Raw genomic sequence first — 19,621 nt, 5'->3', positions numbered from 1 at the left:
ACAGAATTAAACAGGCGTTTCTCTGTCGTCTTTTCAAATGCCCAATTGTGATTCTATGAAGTAGTCTGTCAATTTTTAAGATAAAAAGTAGAGATTTAACAGAAGTGAAATATTGCATTTAGTGGAAGCACTCTTGTTTTCCTTTGTTAATTTGATAGATTTGTATTTTTATGAAAGGTATAGCTACAGCTGATTGCACTTAAGCAAGACATAGCTATAGGAAAGAACAATACATGAATTTTACAAGAAGCATTGTAGCAAAAAGTTTTGTTTTAACCAATGTTACTGAGGGTTATTACTGTTAATGAGGGTCCAAGCCGGGGTATTCTTGTTAAGATTGTTGTGCAGGTATCTTATGTACATCACATAAGCTGGGATAGAGATTTGAAGGAGAGATCTATAGAAGATAAGATCTGAGCTGTGAAAAAATGGGAGATTTTCCAGGTTTTTATTCTCATTGCAACGTTATTAGGAAGGTTCTCTTCTATTTTGTGTGTTCTCTATGATAGGGTTTTTCATTACATTAATATACAAAATATCTGAAGTCTTGCAGGAGCTTAGTCTTATAATACAGGTTTGTGATTGTATAGAGATTGTACAGAGTGCTCACCTGGACAGGATGAAGTATTTTACTCCCTGCCTCCAATGGATTGTGTTTATTGTTGTTAAGTGCTGTTGAATAGTTGCTTTTTCCTTCCTCTCAGAAGTATTTCACTGGTGGAAGAAGTGCTAGTATGTGTGTAGGTATATGTAGATTATGCATATTGTAAAATGTATGAGGAATTTTTGGTAGCCTTCTGATGCTGTTCATTGAGGTGCTGACACTATGCCTGTACAATCACTGCAGTGTTTTATTTGCTGAGTCTTATCTCAGAGCCCTGCTATGGTTCACTCATGTAATGACAGACTTTCTTATTGTGTATGCTTGTAAAGTTGCCTGGCTTTTTTGTGGTGATGAGCGACAATTCTTCAGTTTCTTCAATTAGATGCTTTGAAAGCCTCAATTGTGAATGTTTTAATTCTTACAGAATTAGAACCTTCATTTTTCTATATATCTTCCAGTTTCTTTAAAAAAAAACAAAAACAAACAAACAAAAACAAACATAAAACCCCCCTTATAATAGAAATGTAAGGAGTGGGAAAGTACCAGCACCGTTAAGGAAATCTTACAGCAGATAACAAATGTAATGGTTTTGCATGTCGACTGTACAATGCATACGTACCCTGTAGTCAGGGAGAAACTAAACTGATAAAGGGGTCCAGCATATTCAGTAAGTTCTGTTGGCATTATACCCCATGCTAGTTTGACTGCAGAGAAGTGCTTTGGGGTCTTTTTGCCCTAGATGATAAGAAGACACAAGCAAATTTTATACTAAGATCTCCTTCATAGTATTTCGTAGAATATTATTAGCCTATCCAGTCAAATAAGCAGAGATATATGTGTGTATACACTATCTGAAAATATAAAATGTCTCCTGCCTCTGGAGTGCTGGGAATCCTTCAGCTATTGATCAGATCTAGATTGCCTTCTTTTTAGAATCAAACAAGAGACCTACTCTTGCCAGCCAAATATAAAAGCGTCTGTGTAAAGCTTCTTCAAATACGAATCACACTGACCACTATAATTTTCTCATCCTCATTATCACTGAATTTTAATACTGTTAATTATAAAATTTTATTAGCTATTATACAGGTGGCAAATTGATAAGTTGAACTGTTTTAGGGAGGAAAATGTGCTGTGGGTGAGTGGTGTCCTGCATGAACTAATCATCCAAGCACTTTGGAGGGTATCTGAGTGTACTGCATCCCTACATAGAGAGGTCCTCCTGGTCTAATTCTGTGAACAGGTAGTCTGTTAGAGTCAATCAGGGACTGGCAAAAGTACCACAAGCAATCAAAACACTCTGGTAAGTCCTGTCATCACTGAAGAAATAAATGCAACACATTAGTGTCTATAATATCATATTTCTACAAATTTATTCCAAAACAAGATTATAACATATGACAAACTTTAAGTGTAAAACTTTCCCTGTGCCAGAGGGAACAAAAAAAGAAGAGACATTGTGTTTTAAAATAGCTTCATCTCAGCTCCTGAACTGCAGAGTAAACCTGTGTCTGCACCATGAACGTTGTTGTAGAAACTGAGAAATAAAATCTGCAGTTTTTAGAAACTAGTGAGAATTGAACTACATAAAATAGAGCTATGAAAGAACCAGTCAGTTGCAGGTATTTAGCTGCAGAACAGAACATATTAAATACATATTTTCTCATTAAAGAATCCATTTACCAAAAAAAGCTCTTTGAAGCTTATTGTTGCCTAATAAAGGTAAAATTGAAAGAATACATTATCCGTGTGCATTTTCCTACTTCTGCATTAATTCGTTATAATGCAGATAAGTGTTTTGCATTATAAGTATTGAACAATTCATGCAGCTGAGCTAGATTTGAAGTGAAAATATATTCAGCGAGCAGTAACATGTTTAACCTTTCTCTCTGGTCTCAGCCTCTCCTGCTAGTGTTGAGCTTTGTGATCTGCTCTTTCCCAGCTGGGTTTCTATTAGCCATGCATGAGTCAGTGGGGAGCAGAATCTTCTCCTAAGTGGTTGAATTATTCAGCTGTATAAACAAATTCATAAATATTAGGAAGAGGATTTTGGTCCAAGGAACATCAGAGAGGTCAGTGGGAGGGAACAACATGTAATTTGGTAAGGTATTAGCACGTAAATTGCTCCTCTTGCCTTACTGTACTCCACTTGTTGACATAACCAAGAGTGATGATTAGGGGAAAAAGCACGTGTTAAAGAATAATTGGAAATCACACCGTAAAAAACCCCACCTTTGATTTAAGGTGCAAAGGCACATGTGGTACAAGTGCTGATACTGAGAGGTGTATTCAACAGAATGACCTACTTAACATGAAATGCTTCTCAAATACAGAGAATTTCAGTTTCTGCTCTCTTACACTAGTTTCATATCAGAGCAACACACAGTGGAGTTACACTGAGGTAAAAAGAGCATTGCATTCATTTGGGATTTTATATTGTGAAGGTGCAGCAGAGCCAAGGCTTTTAACACTGTACGATGTTCACTTGTAAAGTTGATGATTCCATAACATTCTAAAGATGTGTGACTTCTGCATGAGGCTTACATCCAAATTGTAATGTTTTTTTGTCCAGTTAAGATTGTATTACCTCCCTGGAATTTGTATTTGTTGTGCGTATGATCTTTTACATACACACGTGTGCACATGCACATGCAGGCATATTTAGGGCATCCTTGACTGCTATATGAAGGCACTCCATGATAAATTTTAAATAACTATGTATGAAAAAATATCAGACAGACAAATGATGGAAATAATAAAAATCACTGGCCTTTTCCATCCTATTACGAGGCTTCATCCTAATTCGGTGCTAGTAGTTAACAAGCCTGCTAAACAGCATCTTTACGTAGTCTTGTGAAAATGGCCTCTGTGAGTAGTCAAGAAACAAAGCATAGACTGGGCATATATAATGCACATCCTTATTAGAGCTGTTCTCAAAGATGGCTTTATCTGTATGATATTCACCCAGAATGACTTCCTAACTTTCATGGTAACTAAGCTCTTTTCCAAAGGAATGGCTGCTGTAAGGCACTTGCCAAGTCTGCCCCATTTATCTGTTCGTAAACTGGGTTTTGTTGGCTTCACACCTCACTTAGAAAAAAAAAAAGAAAAATAATTGTGAGATATTTGTTTCAATGTTCTTATTTGTATAGTACTGATGCAGAGGCCACAGGAAAGATTCAGGTGTCACTATGATACCTGCAAGAAACGCAAAGGTCAGTGAGATATCCACCATTGCTTTCTTTCTGATTTTTTTCAAAGTTAGAAGCAATTTCTAAAACTGTGCCAAACATAGGCTAAACAAACAGCAATAGGAATTTTTTCCCATAAATAAAAAGTCCTGAGAAGTCAAAAGACTTAGCATTCAGCTGATCTTTGCTGGATACAGAGAAAATGAAGTAGCTAAGGTTACCTTTACTCATGCTCGACAATACTTTGGTCCAGAAATACTGCCAAATCAGAAAGAAACTCTGCAGAGGATAATTACACTGTATTTTCAGCTAACAGCTTTAGTTAAAATGACCGTTTTCTTGCTGCTGCTTTGATTTTATTTAAAAATGTATTTCCTTTCTTAGGTGGGTTTTAGTTCCAGTCCAGATGGATGGTTTGGTTTTGTCTCCTTAACTTAAGGCTGACTGTGAAAGTTAGGCTAATGAAGCTTCTGAACTGAACTGTTTTGGCTTTCAGTGCTCACATGCAACTGGAGGATATGTGGGCGCCTGCAAGTGTAATTTGTAGAAATACAGTGTGGCAGGATCTTCGTGAAGTCCAGACAGGCACAAAAGACCAAGAAAGCTGCATGTCGCTTCTAGTTCTGGTGCAGCTAAGGATACCTAAAGTAAGAACAAATGCTACACCGCCTTTTATGCCTAAGTTGCTATGAGTAAAGTTGGTGTCATGATATTTGTAGGAAGCATTATAGAAAGCTGGGGAGCAGTGTTTACTGTCTTACATAGTAAATTTGACTTACAGTTAATCTGTGTGTTTTAGTAAGTTCACATGGACTGCACTAAGTGTGTATGTAGCCTAGCTAATTCTGAGTGAATTAGAAGGCCCCTGCTGAGTTCTAATGGAGTTGCCTTAGAGTCTAAATGTAGATGTCAAAAAACCCTAATATTATCATAAATTTTAAAAGTTATGAAAAAAACCAAAGCACCAAAATCCAGGCAATAAAACTGGGTGAATTGAGGTTCCAGTTGCACTGAGTCTTATACAAGCCAACAGTGTTACACATCAACATTTATACTGAAGTTTTTGCGAGTAGGCAAAACTGATCAGTAGAGACTTAACGTTAACGGAAGTGATTATTTTCCTCTTTAACTCATCATCCACCAAGATGAACTGCAAACCCAGCTCCAATTGCCTGGAAGTCCAGTGGAGCTTTTCTCTGATGCTTTGCTCCAGTCATCTGCCAGTTCACATTTTCAAATGTTTGCACACAGAGTATAATATTATAATTTGTCTTAGGATTTGCAAGTACTCTGAAGATGCCCTGTCACATTACTAATCCATTTGTGAAATGGAATGCTTTTGCCTATATAAATTTTCCAGTTCTGTCATATAAATTCACTGTATTCACTGAGATAAATATAAAATCTCAAGAGACAGACAACAAAATCTTATTCACAACAGGATTCTTTTTTTAACGACTGCCTGAGACTAGTGACTTATCTTGAGGGTTTTAGTTAGGAATTGTTGCAAGTTTCTATAATAACAACAATAAAATGTTTTCACTTTTTCTCCATTTATGTTGCTATCTTCCTATGGAAGAAATAGCCTACATTTAAGAAAAAATATGTAAGACTTTTTTTCTTAAGTGATCCAGTCTCTTCAGGCCCTTTGAAAGCAGTTATCACACTGGTTAACTCTTGTTTGCTGTTATGTAGGAAAAGGAAATCTTTTAGAACATTATAAATCTTTCTAGTGATGGAATGATTTTTCAAAAGTGATGATACATCACAATAGCTTTTTCTTTGCTGGGAATGTGGAAGAGTTGTTATTAGGCTGTACACCAGGATGTATTTTTTGTTGTTTTGGACATCTGAAATCTTTATTTATACTCCACTAAGATAACGGGAGAGAAGTGCTAATTTTAATAGTTGTTTTTGGAAAAGATGGAAAAAAGAAACTGAAGTGGCAGTTTACTGTGAGTGTTTTGTGTTTTATTATAGCTGGATTGTTTTATACTCTTGTTGTTCAGGTTGTATAATTGTTGAATTTTACTCCCCAAAGAGCTTCCTCCTTTAAATTTAGCAAGGAGGGATAATCTGGTGGTTTAGATTGTTGAGCTGATTCCAGGGAGGTCTGCAGTTCCTCACTTGTCCATAAGCTTCCTGGACAATTGCAGGCGAGTTACGTCGTCTGAAATACTTAGCAGGCAAATTGTGTTCTGACACCCTTGCACGTTGTGTGCACTTAGACTGTATGGTCTCTAGAGCACGGATGGGCTTGTGCTACACAGCATAACACATGCATACCCACTGTGGAGGGCTTTTAGGTGACACTACAGATCGCACAGTTTAGTGAAGTCAGGGAGTGCAGGACTTAGGCGCTTGCTAATGATCGTTTAATCTACCACTTGCCTTCACTCTGAGGTGATATGGTAGTGGCTTAATTTCTCGCAGCAGTGGCACCAATGGCTTTATGATGGAAGATAACTTGTAAATTTAAGAGTTTTATAGATGTTTCACTGCATTAGTGCACTTAACAACATTGTACACTTACACCCATGAAATGAATCTGTTGTTTTGCCTTTTTGGCAGTTTGTACAAGCAATATTTAATGTCATCAGTTTGTATTAGCAGAGCCCTGAGGATGGTGTGATCCAAGCAGCTCATTCTTTCTCACTCTGTTTTAAGCCATTCAGAAGTGCAATGTTTCCCCAAGGTATACCATTGGTTTCCCTATATTCCACCCACAGGTAAAATCCTGGAATGCTAGATGATTTTTTGTGTGTACTTTCGCATTATATCCCTTTCTATTTTTAGTACTATGTTACGGACAGTATGTTTTCTGTATGGGTTCACTTGTTATGAAGCATTACAGTTTCTGTTGTTTCTTCTAGGTAGAGAACAGACCCAAGTATTATGGAAGAGAGTAAGTAACATACAGTTCTGAAAGTGGTTTATCCAGACATGTTGATTGATAATAGTTACAGAAAAGGTTGCAAACCTTTGCTCTGGGCCCTGTGTTTCTTCTGTGTGTTTTATAGCAGTGTGTCTTGCTCACCAGCAGATTATTATTGCAGTACCATCACTTTTGTCTGCCTAAAATTACAGCTGCATTTTCTGATGGATATGGATATCACCGAGTGCTACCTTAAGTGAGAAAAACATGTTTCTGTACTTTCAAAGGGTTGTCTCTACCTCCCCCTCCAGTTGGCTTTTGCAAAAGGTGTTTGTGTGCAGGAAAAAAAAAGATTTTGATCACGAATGCAATATAAGTGTACAGTATATATGCGTCTTCTATTTCAGATTGCTAAGGCAAAGATGGTTAGGTTTAGTGTGGAGAAACAAAGCAGACCTTATTTGTGTTTATTTTGGTAAAAGATGTGTAGTGTTGCTAGGTTATTACACCAGTAATTACTGAGATTATATGCAATCCCCAAGATTTTAGCAAGTTGCCATAATATCCCTGAATGCTGCAAAATGTTGGATTGCATGCCACTGGCACAAAACATGTGAAGCCAGCAGGAGAAAATGAATTTATTTCTACATATTAAATTGATAGATGCAGATTTAAAAAGTGATGCCGATTTAAAAAGCACTATACTTGTTTCATAGATATTGTTTCACAGAAGCCTTTCTAAACCATTTAAAGTGACTTCGAATGCAGGCAGAAAGGGAGATTAATTTAAGCTGTAGATTCCTGCAAATCAGTCATTTTATGTTTGTTTCTTTTTTAATTACCGTGGTTGGTGGTTTTTAAAAGAAGAGGAAAAGGGGATTTAAAAATGAAAAGGCATGTGTTTCAAAAAGTCTTTGTTCCCTAGATTCCATGGGATGATCTCAAGGGAGGAAGCTGACCAATTATTAAGTGTTGCAGAGGGAAGCTATCTCATTCGTGAAAGCCAACGGCAACCTGGAACCTACACTTTGGCATTAAGGTTGGTAATTAATATTTCATTTTTAAATTTATAAAATATTCAAAAGATTGTATGGTGTTGATGACCTTAGTGCTTAAACTTCCTTGTGATCGTTTTAATTTTTTTAAAAAAATCATGGTCGGCATTTAATGAACTGGTACTTTTTTAACCTAGTTAGAGATTTGGTATCTTTAACCTTCCCTAACCCTTTTTGAAGTGCTAACATTCCTTATTATTTGCACCATCAGGATAATAGCAATTGTATTTTTGCTGGTGGTGCTTCATTTTGCGCTTTTCCCGCTACGTTACAGATGCGACCCCATGTAGACGTTGGGAGAGCAGGCAGTCAAGAAATAAAAGGCATCTTACGAGTTCACCTGACTAGTCTACTGTGTGGGTTACTAGCTGGCTAGCTGTTGTTGAAGAGCAATTAGTTCTCTCTCATCCCTCTGTGGGAAGGCCAATAAATCAGGAGGGTTTTTTGTCCAAACACCTGTTAGCTAACATTGTATGCAGATCTGTTTCCTCGCTCTGCAAAATTCTGGCAAGTTGATCAGATATAAATAAAAAATGGAAATAAAAACTGAAATAAAAAATAACTTAAATAATTGTAAGTTTTAAATAGTTTAATTACTTTTAAGGCAACGGAGGTTATTTTGGCCTGGGCTGTACACCTAAGTACTCAGATGGGAGATGGTGATTATTAGCGATGTTTTAAATCTAAGTGGGACAGAAAAACATTGAAGGAGAAGGTGCAGTTACTGGAAGTTTTATATGGGTAAAATAAGATTACGATTAAAATATCTTGAAATAACAGGTTGTGACGAATTAGTTTTCTTTTTTGGGGAAAAAAAAAGGTATATTTTACGGAGATATTTGTTTCTGTAGTAATAAGATTCCAAATATAGAAACATTATTGACATTTACACTGGTTTGCATTAACAATGTTTATAAACTGGTGTTGCTTATTAGAGTCTAATACTCCATTTCATCTACTTCTGCTCTTGCAATATTAATTTAAAGCTAAAAAGAAAACAGTTGTCATAACACCTGGCTGGAAGACAAAGAACTTCTGCCCCTTGCTTCTGATGGTGCAGAAGGCACAGGGCCTATAGACTGTGACAGATGAAGCTGCTGAGCATCTTGCAGGATGTATTGATACAGCTTGTTTTACAAATGCTGCTCCAGTCCAGCAAGTCAAAAACAGGTCTTTTCTAGGTTTGATGGTATCTCTTTCAAACTGGAAAACCTCTTTGAAAGCCATAAAATCTATTTTTATACCCAATAGAAAAGAGAATGGATAACTGTTGGTGATCAATTTGGGAAACAGTTTCAAATGATAGCAAAGCTGTTATCATTAGTTTATTTTGAGGAAATTCAGCATTTGGCAAAACACCTCAGAATCTGAAACTGCAGCATGTTGCAGCCATTTCATTATGTTTAAGCACTAGCTGAATGACTTGTATATTACGAGTGGTGGTCTAGGTGGCTGCTTTCCATCCCACAGCAAGTAATGCTCTGTTGTCTTGTTGTTGGCTTTTAAAGTATACGAATGACGGTCTTTGCTCTCATACCTTAGGTAAAAGTTCTCTGAACTGCAGCATTCCATGCCCGTGTGCCTTCCACACGTGGGAATTTTACCACTAGGATTTCTTTCTCTCTCTACTAGGAAGTGTAGCAGGAGTCTGTGTTTCCATTGACTGGAGGCAGAGTTTTGCTCAGTTTCCATTTTTCCTCTCCCTTCAATTATATATGCAGAATATACCCGTTAGCCAATATTCCCACTGAGTGTGTTGCTGACATTGTAACATCTCTTAAAGGCTAGGTAATTTCTGCAGTCTGTCTGTTCATCCTGATTGTGAGAAGTTTGCTGTGATTGCTGTGATGAGTTTATGTAATTTTATCTGTAATTTCTAGCATTTTTTGAGACCATCATTTGTGTTTTATGTCACTACACTGCCAGGTGGCAAAGGTAGCTCTGCCTGCAGCTTAGATAATCCCAGTAGGAATTTCAGAATGTCATCTCCATGGCCAGAAATGGAGCTTGTCAGTAGGGTGGTATGTATGGGCAAAACCTTTCCAAGTTCGATGGAAGACTTTGAATGACTTCAGGGTCTCCAATTTCACCCTTTCTTTTCTAGCTGTGTGAATCAATTTGATCTTTTCATACTAGGCTTAAATGCCACTCTGTCAGTCAAGCAGTCATGTTAATTTTAAGATCACTTCTGTATGATTTTTGCTTTTCCTTCTTTACCTTTGTTTTACCCTTTAGAAGGTGTGGGAGGAAAGAAAACTTGGTCAGCTGTTAGTTTTATATGAAGAAACAGACACAGAACAGGTTACACAGCATTTTACAAAGCTAACCCAGCAATGCTGAAGAGGTGCTCTAATCCTGCAATAAAAAACATAATGACAAAACATAAAATGGAATATCCATGTTTTCTGATTGTTTTTCAGACATGCTTTGGAAAATGAATGAAAAATGTGGAGTAAAATTTAGGTGCTTGAGGGTATCCATTGATTCTTGACATAAATACTGGGTTCCCTCTGTGTTTCTGTCTATCTGCTCCATCTATCTCTGTGTATGTTTGTTGCCCAACTTGTCTGTCTTTGACAGTGTGTCAGTTGTGATTAGGACAAATTGGAAACTATCTATGAAGTGCGATTGCATCATAAAAACCCAGTGCATCGAGACCTGAATGCCTTGTGGAAACATTGGGTACGGTCAGCTGCTGTTGAGACTGAGACAGGGTTGTTTCCTGGCTTGTAGTTCCCGGTGGTTCTGCTGGGGGGTAGGCAATTCAGTAATACAGATGGCTCAGCACGCCCAGCTCTGGCAGATGTCTTCTTCCTGCGTTTGTGTCAGTGTGCCTGGGAATCCTGAAAAACCCAGTGCATCCAGTCATGAAGAGCAGTTTAGTGAAACAAGATCATAACCCTTTCTGTGGCAAGGTACGATGTCTCTGTAATGAAATGTTTCTAGTCTTCATATCTGCAATGGAAAAAAAAAAGCTTTTCGTGTTTTGTCCTGAGGACCTCCTCAAATCATCATGGAACAATTTGAATACTACATTTGATTCCACCAGCTATTATAGCTGATGTCTAAAATCTCAATGGTATGTTCATACCAGCTATTAGTGAAGTCATTTTGAATTTAGTTCCAATTGTAGTTTTGTTTTGTCTAATATTTTGGTTTGGTGTTACTAAATTAAGTGGAGGCACTGCGTCCTCTGCATCCTCAGAATTCAAAAAGGAAGATATCCTGGTGTTTGTTGTTTGATTTATTTATTTTATATTACAGTTTACTTAACCAACTTCAACATCAGGTATCTGCTGTGTTGGTAAAGTTTCTAACATAGTTATTGGAAGTTAGAAAAAACACTATAAAACCCCTTGGCTACAAAGCAAGCTAGGTGAGAGATAAAGGTAGAACTCAGAATCCTTACTATGACTGCCCAAACATTGTATTTGTGAATACATTATCCTCTATGCTGCAAATCTGATAGAGATTAATGAACTCTAGCTCAACTTTGTAAAGTGAGTATTTATCTTCTTCTGGAATTATTAAAGAAGATCACCTCACAGAAGGCTATATTACGGAGGAAAAACAACCACATTCTCTCTTGTTCTGTCTCTATCCTCATTGCTTATTCCCTTCTAGACTGTACTTATAGTGGGCATCTTCCAGAGATGCTCAGATTGTCTTTGCTCTGCACTGAAGATTTCCACTTGTTAAACAGCTTAATCTTTCTAGAAGATAAAGAATAAACTGTTAACACCACAAATCATAACTCCTTTTTAGGCAGACAGAATTCACAGTTATAAAAACATATTTTTGTGAAATCTGGAACAGATTGGACAATCACACTAAGCTACAGCCAAAATGCACAGAATGCAAATGCAGTTGGTGCATGAAGGTTCTTTCATGGACCATTCTACTCCTAACACGGCTCTTCTGCATCTCACTTCTTTTTAAGTTACTCTAAGGGATGCCTTAAGTCATCATAAAATGGGCAGATCTGGGGAGAGATCTGGGTAATTGTTTGCAAAGAGTTTCTCCCCAGTTACAGATCTCTGTTACTGTATTAGCAAGTTCTCTGACTATGAACACACTGGGTCAGATCAAAGGACCAGTTTGTAGTCCAGTCCTGTATCCACCCTTCGGTAGCTATTGATAGCAGAACTGAAAGAAAAGTGTAAGAATAAGATGAACATGTAGTAGTAGTTCTCTGGTGTGCTCTCCCAGCCTCTGAAGATTTACTGTTGAGGAACTTCTGAGCAGAATTGTTATCTTTGCTATTTTTTCAGGCTTTTGATGGAGAGATTTTTGATTTTTGTCTAGTGGCTTTCTGAGCACATTTTTGAGCCCTCATAGACTTTGCTGTCTGCAACTGTAGCATGAGTTCCATACCTTAACTAGGTTTTATGGGAAGCAGCATCCCTTTTTTGAACATTCCATCTCATAATTTTATTTGATGCTCCCTAGTGTTTGTATTATGAGAAACTGAACAATTGATCTCCATTTAGCTTTTCCATGCCACTCACGTCCCTCTTATTGCTCTCTTTACAGGTTGATGGGTCCCAGGCTATACATTCAGGTTTTGTAGTGAAGCTGTTCCATACCCCTCATCACCTCTGTCATCTTTCTCTGCGCCTTTCTCTTGCTCTGTGATGATCTTTGGAGATGATGGGACCAGGACCGCACATCCTGTTCAGGATGAAGTGGGCCATGGAGTTTTCTTTCTTTGTTCTCTAAACCTTTCAAAGTGAATTTTTGACAGCTGTGGAGCATTAGGCTTTGAGGCTTTTATAGAACTAGCTTTAGTAAATCTAAAGATCTTGTTCCTGAGCTGCAATAGCTACAGACATAGCCTAGCACTGATTAAATAACCAAATATAGGACAGGACAAATAATAGCTTTTGCAGGCTTAACCGAGGCAGTCAAATATTCTTAGTGCAATGCTATGGAATAGTTAACTGAGTTCAAAGTGAAGACTTTTGAATATTTCTTCTTCTTTAATAAGGTAGAAAAAGTGATTCTTACCCCAAAAAAATTTTCAGTTACTAAGGTTGCTGGTGAGTTACTGTAAAATCTACTTTCCACTTATATAATAAGCTGCATTTTTATCATCTTCTGATGAGCTATTTTTGTATACTTTCATCCATTGTTGTGCAATTAATTTGCATCATTACTTTTTTTTAAGATACACTACGTTTTAACTCTAAATTTTAAACAAAAGAGGTTTCCTTATCGGAAAACAAATTTCTCAGAATTGTAACAGAGGTAGAAGTATGTTCTTATGGAAAAAGAAAATGATAATGTAAATGTTGTTTTAAGTGTGTGAGTTTGGCTAAATATTCAGAGCTGTCCTTCACATAAAATCGATGTTCAGAGCCTAATAAGGCCTGTGAAATTGTATCAGTTCAGACACCAGATAAAAGAGAATGAAGCATAAACACAAATGAGAGCAGCAAATCAGCACCCTACTATATTTAATGCCTGTACTTAATCATGGATATGGTTTCTCATAGCTTATTTTTAAGAAAAGAAAAAAAAGAAAAAGAGCACAGCAGAATTCACCAATGTTTACTAATTAATTAATCAGAGAACGGCACTGAAAATTTTTTGCAACCCTGAGATTTAAAAAAATTACTAACAAGAGAAAATTATTGTAGGTATATATGTGTGTCCATACATATCAGCAAGTCTATGTGACAATAAAAAAATATAAAATACATTGTAATGTTAATTAGATGTTCCAAACAGATGAAAAGAACTGAAAATTCCTAATTAACTCCTGGAGGTATTAGATCTGCTTTTAAATTTGGCAGAAGAGTAGTACAGTGCTTAATGCTAGGACCTATAGCAAATGACAGTAACAATAAGACATGGTTCGCAATGTAGCCTTTTGTGGTTGAGAGCTTGTTTAATAATTAGGACAAGGATAAAGAGGAAATGGGTAGAGATTGTACTAGTGGTAGGCGTTGAAGTGTGATGGTACTGCATGTTCTTTTGAGCAGATATCTGCTGTAGCACGTTTAGTTGGTTACCATGGTTTCCCTTCCTGCAAATTCTATTGTTGTGATACTGAGAATGAATCGAAATAAGGTTCTGCAGCATGATTAAAAAAAAAGGTAATAATGTTGGCCATGATTATGAGTCATGCTTTCTTTATGTTTGGGGGTTAGGGCACATTCAAGATTATGTGGCATCAGGAGAGAATTCTTGAGGAGAAATAAATGTCAAAAATTAGTAATCCTTAGTTTAGGCGACCAACTACATGCATTGTGCAAGAAATTGATACACATGTTCTCTCTCCCTAAATTATGAAATTGCGTTAAGAAACCGGCCACTGGTATTTTAAAAGGAGACATAATTGGTAGGCTGTCAAAGCATAATGCTGCAAATGAAGCTTTTTAATTTCAGAGGACAATTGCTTTGGTAGCCAAATGCTGTTCATTTTCAGTGGGCTCTTTTGGGACACACATGTAGTGCTCTTCCAGAACATGCATTGATTGCCGTGGGATTACTTATGCATGTAAAATTCAACATCTGCAAAAGGCTTCTTGAATTCGGAGGTTAAAACTGTGCATCTGCATTCTGCTGGAAAGCCTTGTTGTACAGGCTGGGACATGGGAGAGGAATTGGGGAAAGAAGAATTGTTTGAAACAACTTTTTATGTGATAATAGCTGAATTACATTTTTTAAATTATGAATGTATCAAAATTTGGTCGTAGTTTATCCTGAATCCACAGCTGATCTATAAGTAGTCAGAAAGAGCCCAGCAGAACAGTGGCTGACTGCATCCCTTCACTTTACCGTGGTAACAGTATTCTGACATCATGCTACTTGGTAGGAAAAAATGATAAAGACCCTTTTAAAGACTAAACTTTGCATATCTTTCTAGCTGTGTTTTATTTTACCTGCTTTGCAAATGCAGTGATCTGCAGTAGCAAGGGCTGAATTCAGTTTCTAGAAACCTTTCTAAAATATTTACACAACATTCCTTGGTCGCTAGCTGAAAAACCTGGGAAACTATATATACATATGTGTATACACACACATGCACACACACCAACTTAAAAGCTTAGCTGGGTTAAACAGAATTTCTCCAAAATGTGATCAAACCTGTCTGTGGGATAAATGTTTCAGCCTGACCCACTTTGATCAGTTTTCTTTATTCTGCATGAGATGGCAAAAGAGTGCTCCTTCCTATGTGGCCAGCTGGAGCTCTCGGGGAGAGACTCTTCCTTCTGCCCCAGGCTTAGCTCGTCACACTTCCATAGGCGCAGCATTCAGGCAAGTTTCAGAGATTGGCCACTCAGGTATCTGCAGCTTCTTTTAGATGAAAGAAACAGTTCATGCTTAAAGTGATTTTAATAGGCTAACACAACAGGTATGCCAGCTAATATGCTGGGCTGTTTTTTTTTTTTCTTGTGAAGAGCCAAATACTTCTTTTATGAAGGCTTAAATTCTGCTGAAACTAAAGCTGTCATTCTGTTGGCTGGGTATATCACATGAGCTAGTGTTAGCCCCAGGGGCAAGTGTGCTGATAAATTTTGGAGCTTGCTTTTCTGCTCTAAAGTAAACCAGTTGGACCTCTATTTAAATGATCCTCCATGTAAAAGAAGTTTCTTTTCCTATATAAAATTTCATACTAAATAATATACTCTGTTACTTTGTCAATAACATGGAAGGTTCAGTTACCAGTAAACAGCATAGCTGTCCTGCATGTCATCTGCCTTATGTAAGTGCACCTGGGCACTACTGGGGTGGCTTTGCTTAAGTATTTAGAATAATAATAAATAGCTACTAACCTTAATGAGTAATTAACTGGCTACCTAGGCCCTCCCACAGACTAGAATGCTTTTTTCCTTATGGTTCACGTCTTCTTGCTGTGTTCCTGTTCTCCATCCCTCCTCTTCCCATCTGTTGTTGTTGTCAGCTCTCTTTTCTTTTGGCTAGAGTGTCTAATTTATCTTTGGCAATTCAGTTTGCTGCAGTCTTTCTCCTGCTCATGTAAGTTCAGCACTTCTCAGAGGAATACTCTCTGCTTTGGTGGTGTTGTGAACTTTTTGGTAACTTGTCCAAGAGCTGTCTGTGCTCAGTGCATATAGCTCATGTTCATTTTATGCCGTGTCCTTCACCTCTGACTATAGCTCCTGCTGCACCACAAAGATCTACTGTAATCTGGTGCACAGTAGAGGCGTTGGGCTTGTGAGGCACTGTGGTGGAGCTCAGAAGATCTGGGCTCACTTCCTGGCTTCACATATGACTTCGCTTGAGGCTTTTAAGTTTTCCATGCCTCATTTCTCCATCAGAGAGGATATTTTCCTTCCCATAGTCTCACATGCCTGTTCAGTACAAAAGTCTAGGATCTCTTAAAAATGGCCCAGACAAACTGAAAGTTGTACCCCATCTCTCAGACTACCCCCAGTCACGGCTCCTGAGCAGGAATCTGTGTTGTACTGTGCTATTTTTGTGGTGTATAATGTCTGCCTGGTTTGAAGCTTCTAGGCACTGTTGGAGTTGAAGTAGTAAAAAGTCAAATTATAATGCAATCTGTTGATAATTAAATTGTGTATACGTGTACATAGCATACATTGCGCTCTCCTCTTCTCCCCTGTTCCCTCCTCTGCCAAAAGGATACATATCTTTTCTGTCTTCTGCAGGTTCTACTGGAATGCCTTTTTGCTCTATTGCTTTTAGAAAATGCTAGTTAGAAATACATCTTCAAGTTAGTCCTTTTGGTTGGCCTCTTCTTTTGTATGCTTTTGAAATACGTATTTATAAATTTTTGTGTTTGGAGAAACAACTTTTTTCCTGTGCTTCATCAATAAGCAAAGTCATCCTTCAGCTGTAGATACTATGGATGCTTTATAAATATGTTTTCAAAATAACAATAAAAGTCTCCTATTGTTGTTTAATCTCATAATTGTTTTCATCAAAACATTTATGAATTATTCAAACACTAAAACAACTGACAGCAATAAATGTTATCTGGCCTAGTTTTCCTCTTCCTTCTCCCTCTTTTATACTTGATGTAGCTCAGCTGAGTTAAGTATAGTTCCTCCTGATTTGATAAGTGCTAGGAAGAGAATCAAGCTTTTTTGTTTTCTTGTATAGCTTGAGATGAGTAAATGAACTCTAACAGTTTCAGTAATAAATTGAGATCTGCCCCACCTACTGCTGCACTTGCACGAAGGAAGAAATTGTATTCTAGAAAAACAGAATATAATAATAGAAAAGCTGTCGATCTTTACTGATAAGCTGTTAATAGCCACAAAAATTCTAAGAGTGCTTATTGCATATGCAGGAACCATTTCATTTTGCATTATTATGCTTGTTTATTGTTAAGGAATGCAACTTTGAGGAAAAACCATTTTAGAGAGCAAGATGAGTATATTGGTGAATCCCACTGTTTGCAAAAAAAGTAGTGAGTAATTACTAGAAGATCAGAGGTAGAATACATTGAGAAAACGACTTAAATAAGTAGCAAATTGTGTAATAGCTTTAGGTAAGTTAAGTAAACCTGCATTGTAAGCTTGGGATTAACAGTGGCTTAAGGCAAATCAGATTTGACAAAATCTCTCTGGAACAGAAATCTTACTGTAGCTATTTTTAATCTAAGGGAAATTTTTAAAATATTTCTTTGTTTTTTTTAAAAAACATATAAACTTTGAGACCTTGAACAACAACCTGTAGAGTGTACATTAAAAAACAAGACCAAAACAGGAATAACAACAAAAACAATGTTTTTCCACTCTGCTCTCCAAAAACCCTTTTTGCGCTTGCAAAGCTATTTTATGATAAGGACATTTCTTTAGGTTTTCACTCGATGTCTTCCACTCAGGTTTCCTTGATATACTAAATTAAAATATGCATATTGTCTTAGTAAGATAAATTAAGAGCAAGTTGCTTTTAGTGTGAGAAAACCTATAGAAGCAAAAAAGAAATGTGACAGTCATGAGTAACTTAAACCCTTGTAGGAAAAGCTGCTGTAAGTGAAACAAAAATGAACATGTTTGAGCATTATTCTGTGGCAGTTCTCTCTCCATAGTACGCATGATTGCAGTGGAATTTCCATTACAGATCTGATGATGTTCTACTAAATTTACCAGAAAAACAATGTCATATATGACCTAAAATGAAAATGTTATACATAGGCAGAGTAAAATTTGCACGCATATTTTGAAGTTTGCTGAGCAGACACTGGTGAGGGTTGATATCTTAGCTTAGAAGAATTAAAGCACAGTTCTGCTTTAAAGTAATAGGAAAGCTTTCAGTAGCATGAAGCCGCACTGTAAAATTAACTCTTGGAGAGCATTGCTTCAAAATTTTTGGTAAAGAAACATAACTATTTGCGTAATACGAAACTGTGAAAGTTACTAACAATCCTGCTAGTAACATTTCCAGAAGATGTTTATTCCAGGCACGTTGACATAGGTTTCCAAATACTGCTGTCATTTAAAGAGAAGATATCAGGCTTTTACTACTTTCCCGTGTGTATATAGACTTCAAATGTGTCTTAATCACTAACCACAGTGAGTCTTTTCCCAGGAAGCATGAAGGTTTCCTCAGGTAGAAAACGCAGTAAAACATTGTCCAAAACATTGGTATTGATTCGGATTCAATCATCAAATCAATTCCAGGGACTTATATCAAGTTTAAATGGAATAGGGCATGCAAGCGCAGTACTAAGAAGAGGTAATACATCTGTACAAGAGCTTCTTTTCAGAACCAAACAGATTATTTTTCAAATGATCTATCACTGATCAAGAACATTAAGAGTGATCTTAAGTGTTAAGTGATCTTACTGCATATTAATAGCATACATGGTCCATACAGCTGACATTTGTTCAGAGTTTGAGATGGTTAAAATCAGCTGTTAAAAGCTGTTAAAAGTAAAATAAGACATTGAGACAAAAGAAGACTTTTCTTATTATTTTGTTAGATTTATTTGTGAAACACACCATTACAGGTACCAAGGACTGATAACACTTTCAGTCTTGATCGTTTTCAGCAGTTGTTACCTACTGCCGATGCCCTAGAGCAGTTCTCTCTCACTTGTGTTGTCCCTGACAGTGCTCATGATCCACAGGAAAGTGCCATTGCTCTGGTCCTCACTGCCTGCTGTTTGTAGCATGCTATTTGCACAATATTGTTTCCCTCTTGGACAAGGAAGTCTGGGCAGTGATGCAGGTAAACAGTCTTCAGTCTCAATTGAGAGAGACTGCTGGGAGGCTGTTGTCAACGATTCAGAGCACTAGTTCTGATTTTTTTTTACTTGATCCCGATTAGACAGAGTGAGTTGAAGGTTGTGTCTGCATTGGCATGGGGTAGACACGTTGCAGTTCCAGCTGTGGTATTTGTTTTCTGTTCAGAGGGATGCCACACTTTTTCCATGCTAAAGTAAAATATTATGCATTCAGCCAGCACATGGGTCTGATCAGGATTTAGGGATAACTTTATACCTAATAAATGTTCATCAAGCAACATTCAGCCAGCCAGCCAATGCTGCCCTTCCAGATGGCACAGGAAAACTCTCCATAGTGACTGTACTCTGCCACATTTCTCAGCCATATCAGCCAAGGAGGATTTTTTGTCTCCACTTATATATAATGCACCTTTACTTTCAATCCCTACTGCATTTGATTCCATTTACAGATATTGTGCTCTTGTAAACTACTGCTAAGGTTTTGGAGATGATGCTATTTGTCAGGCAGGTACTCTGGGAAGATGGCAAGTTTCACAGTTCCCTGGCCATCCTCAGAAATGTTGTTGCCAATGAAAAATAAAAAAACCCCAAAATGAGCTGCTCTCAGGAGTTGGAGACCTTCAGTGATAACTGTGCAGAAGAGGTTTTGGCTGCACGCAAGACCTGTATTTCTTTGACAAGTAAATGTGCCAAAAGAGGATCTGTGGAATAATT

General features: G+C 37.3%; 1 protein-coding gene across 5 annotated transcripts in view; it reads left to right on the top strand.

Annotated features, from left to right (window-relative positions):
• Nucleotides 1-19,621, top strand: part of CHN1 (chimerin 1) — a 105,904-nt gene that overhangs the window by 28,851 nt on the left and 57,432 nt on the right. For 4 of the 5 annotated variants that reach the window (XM_072874894.1, XM_072874893.1, XM_072874895.1 and 1 more), the window contains 2 exons: nucleotides 6,669-6,700; nucleotides 7,596-7,709. In XM_072874894.1, the coding sequence (XP_072730995.1) occupies nucleotides 6,669-6,700; nucleotides 7,596-7,709 (146 nt within the window). The remainder of the gene's footprint in view (nucleotides 1-6,668; nucleotides 6,701-7,595; nucleotides 7,710-19,621) is intronic. The other variant, XM_072874897.1, reaches the window with a different exon arrangement.

Source organism: Ciconia boyciana, chromosome 10 (assembly GCF_034638445.1).
Source record: "Ciconia boyciana chromosome 10, ASM3463844v1, whole genome shotgun sequence".
NCBI lineage: Eukaryota > Metazoa > Chordata > Aves > Ciconiiformes > Ciconiidae > Ciconia > Ciconia boyciana.
The sequence above is the reverse complement of the archived record's forward strand: the minus strand, read 5'-3'. Positions and strand labels throughout refer to the sequence as shown.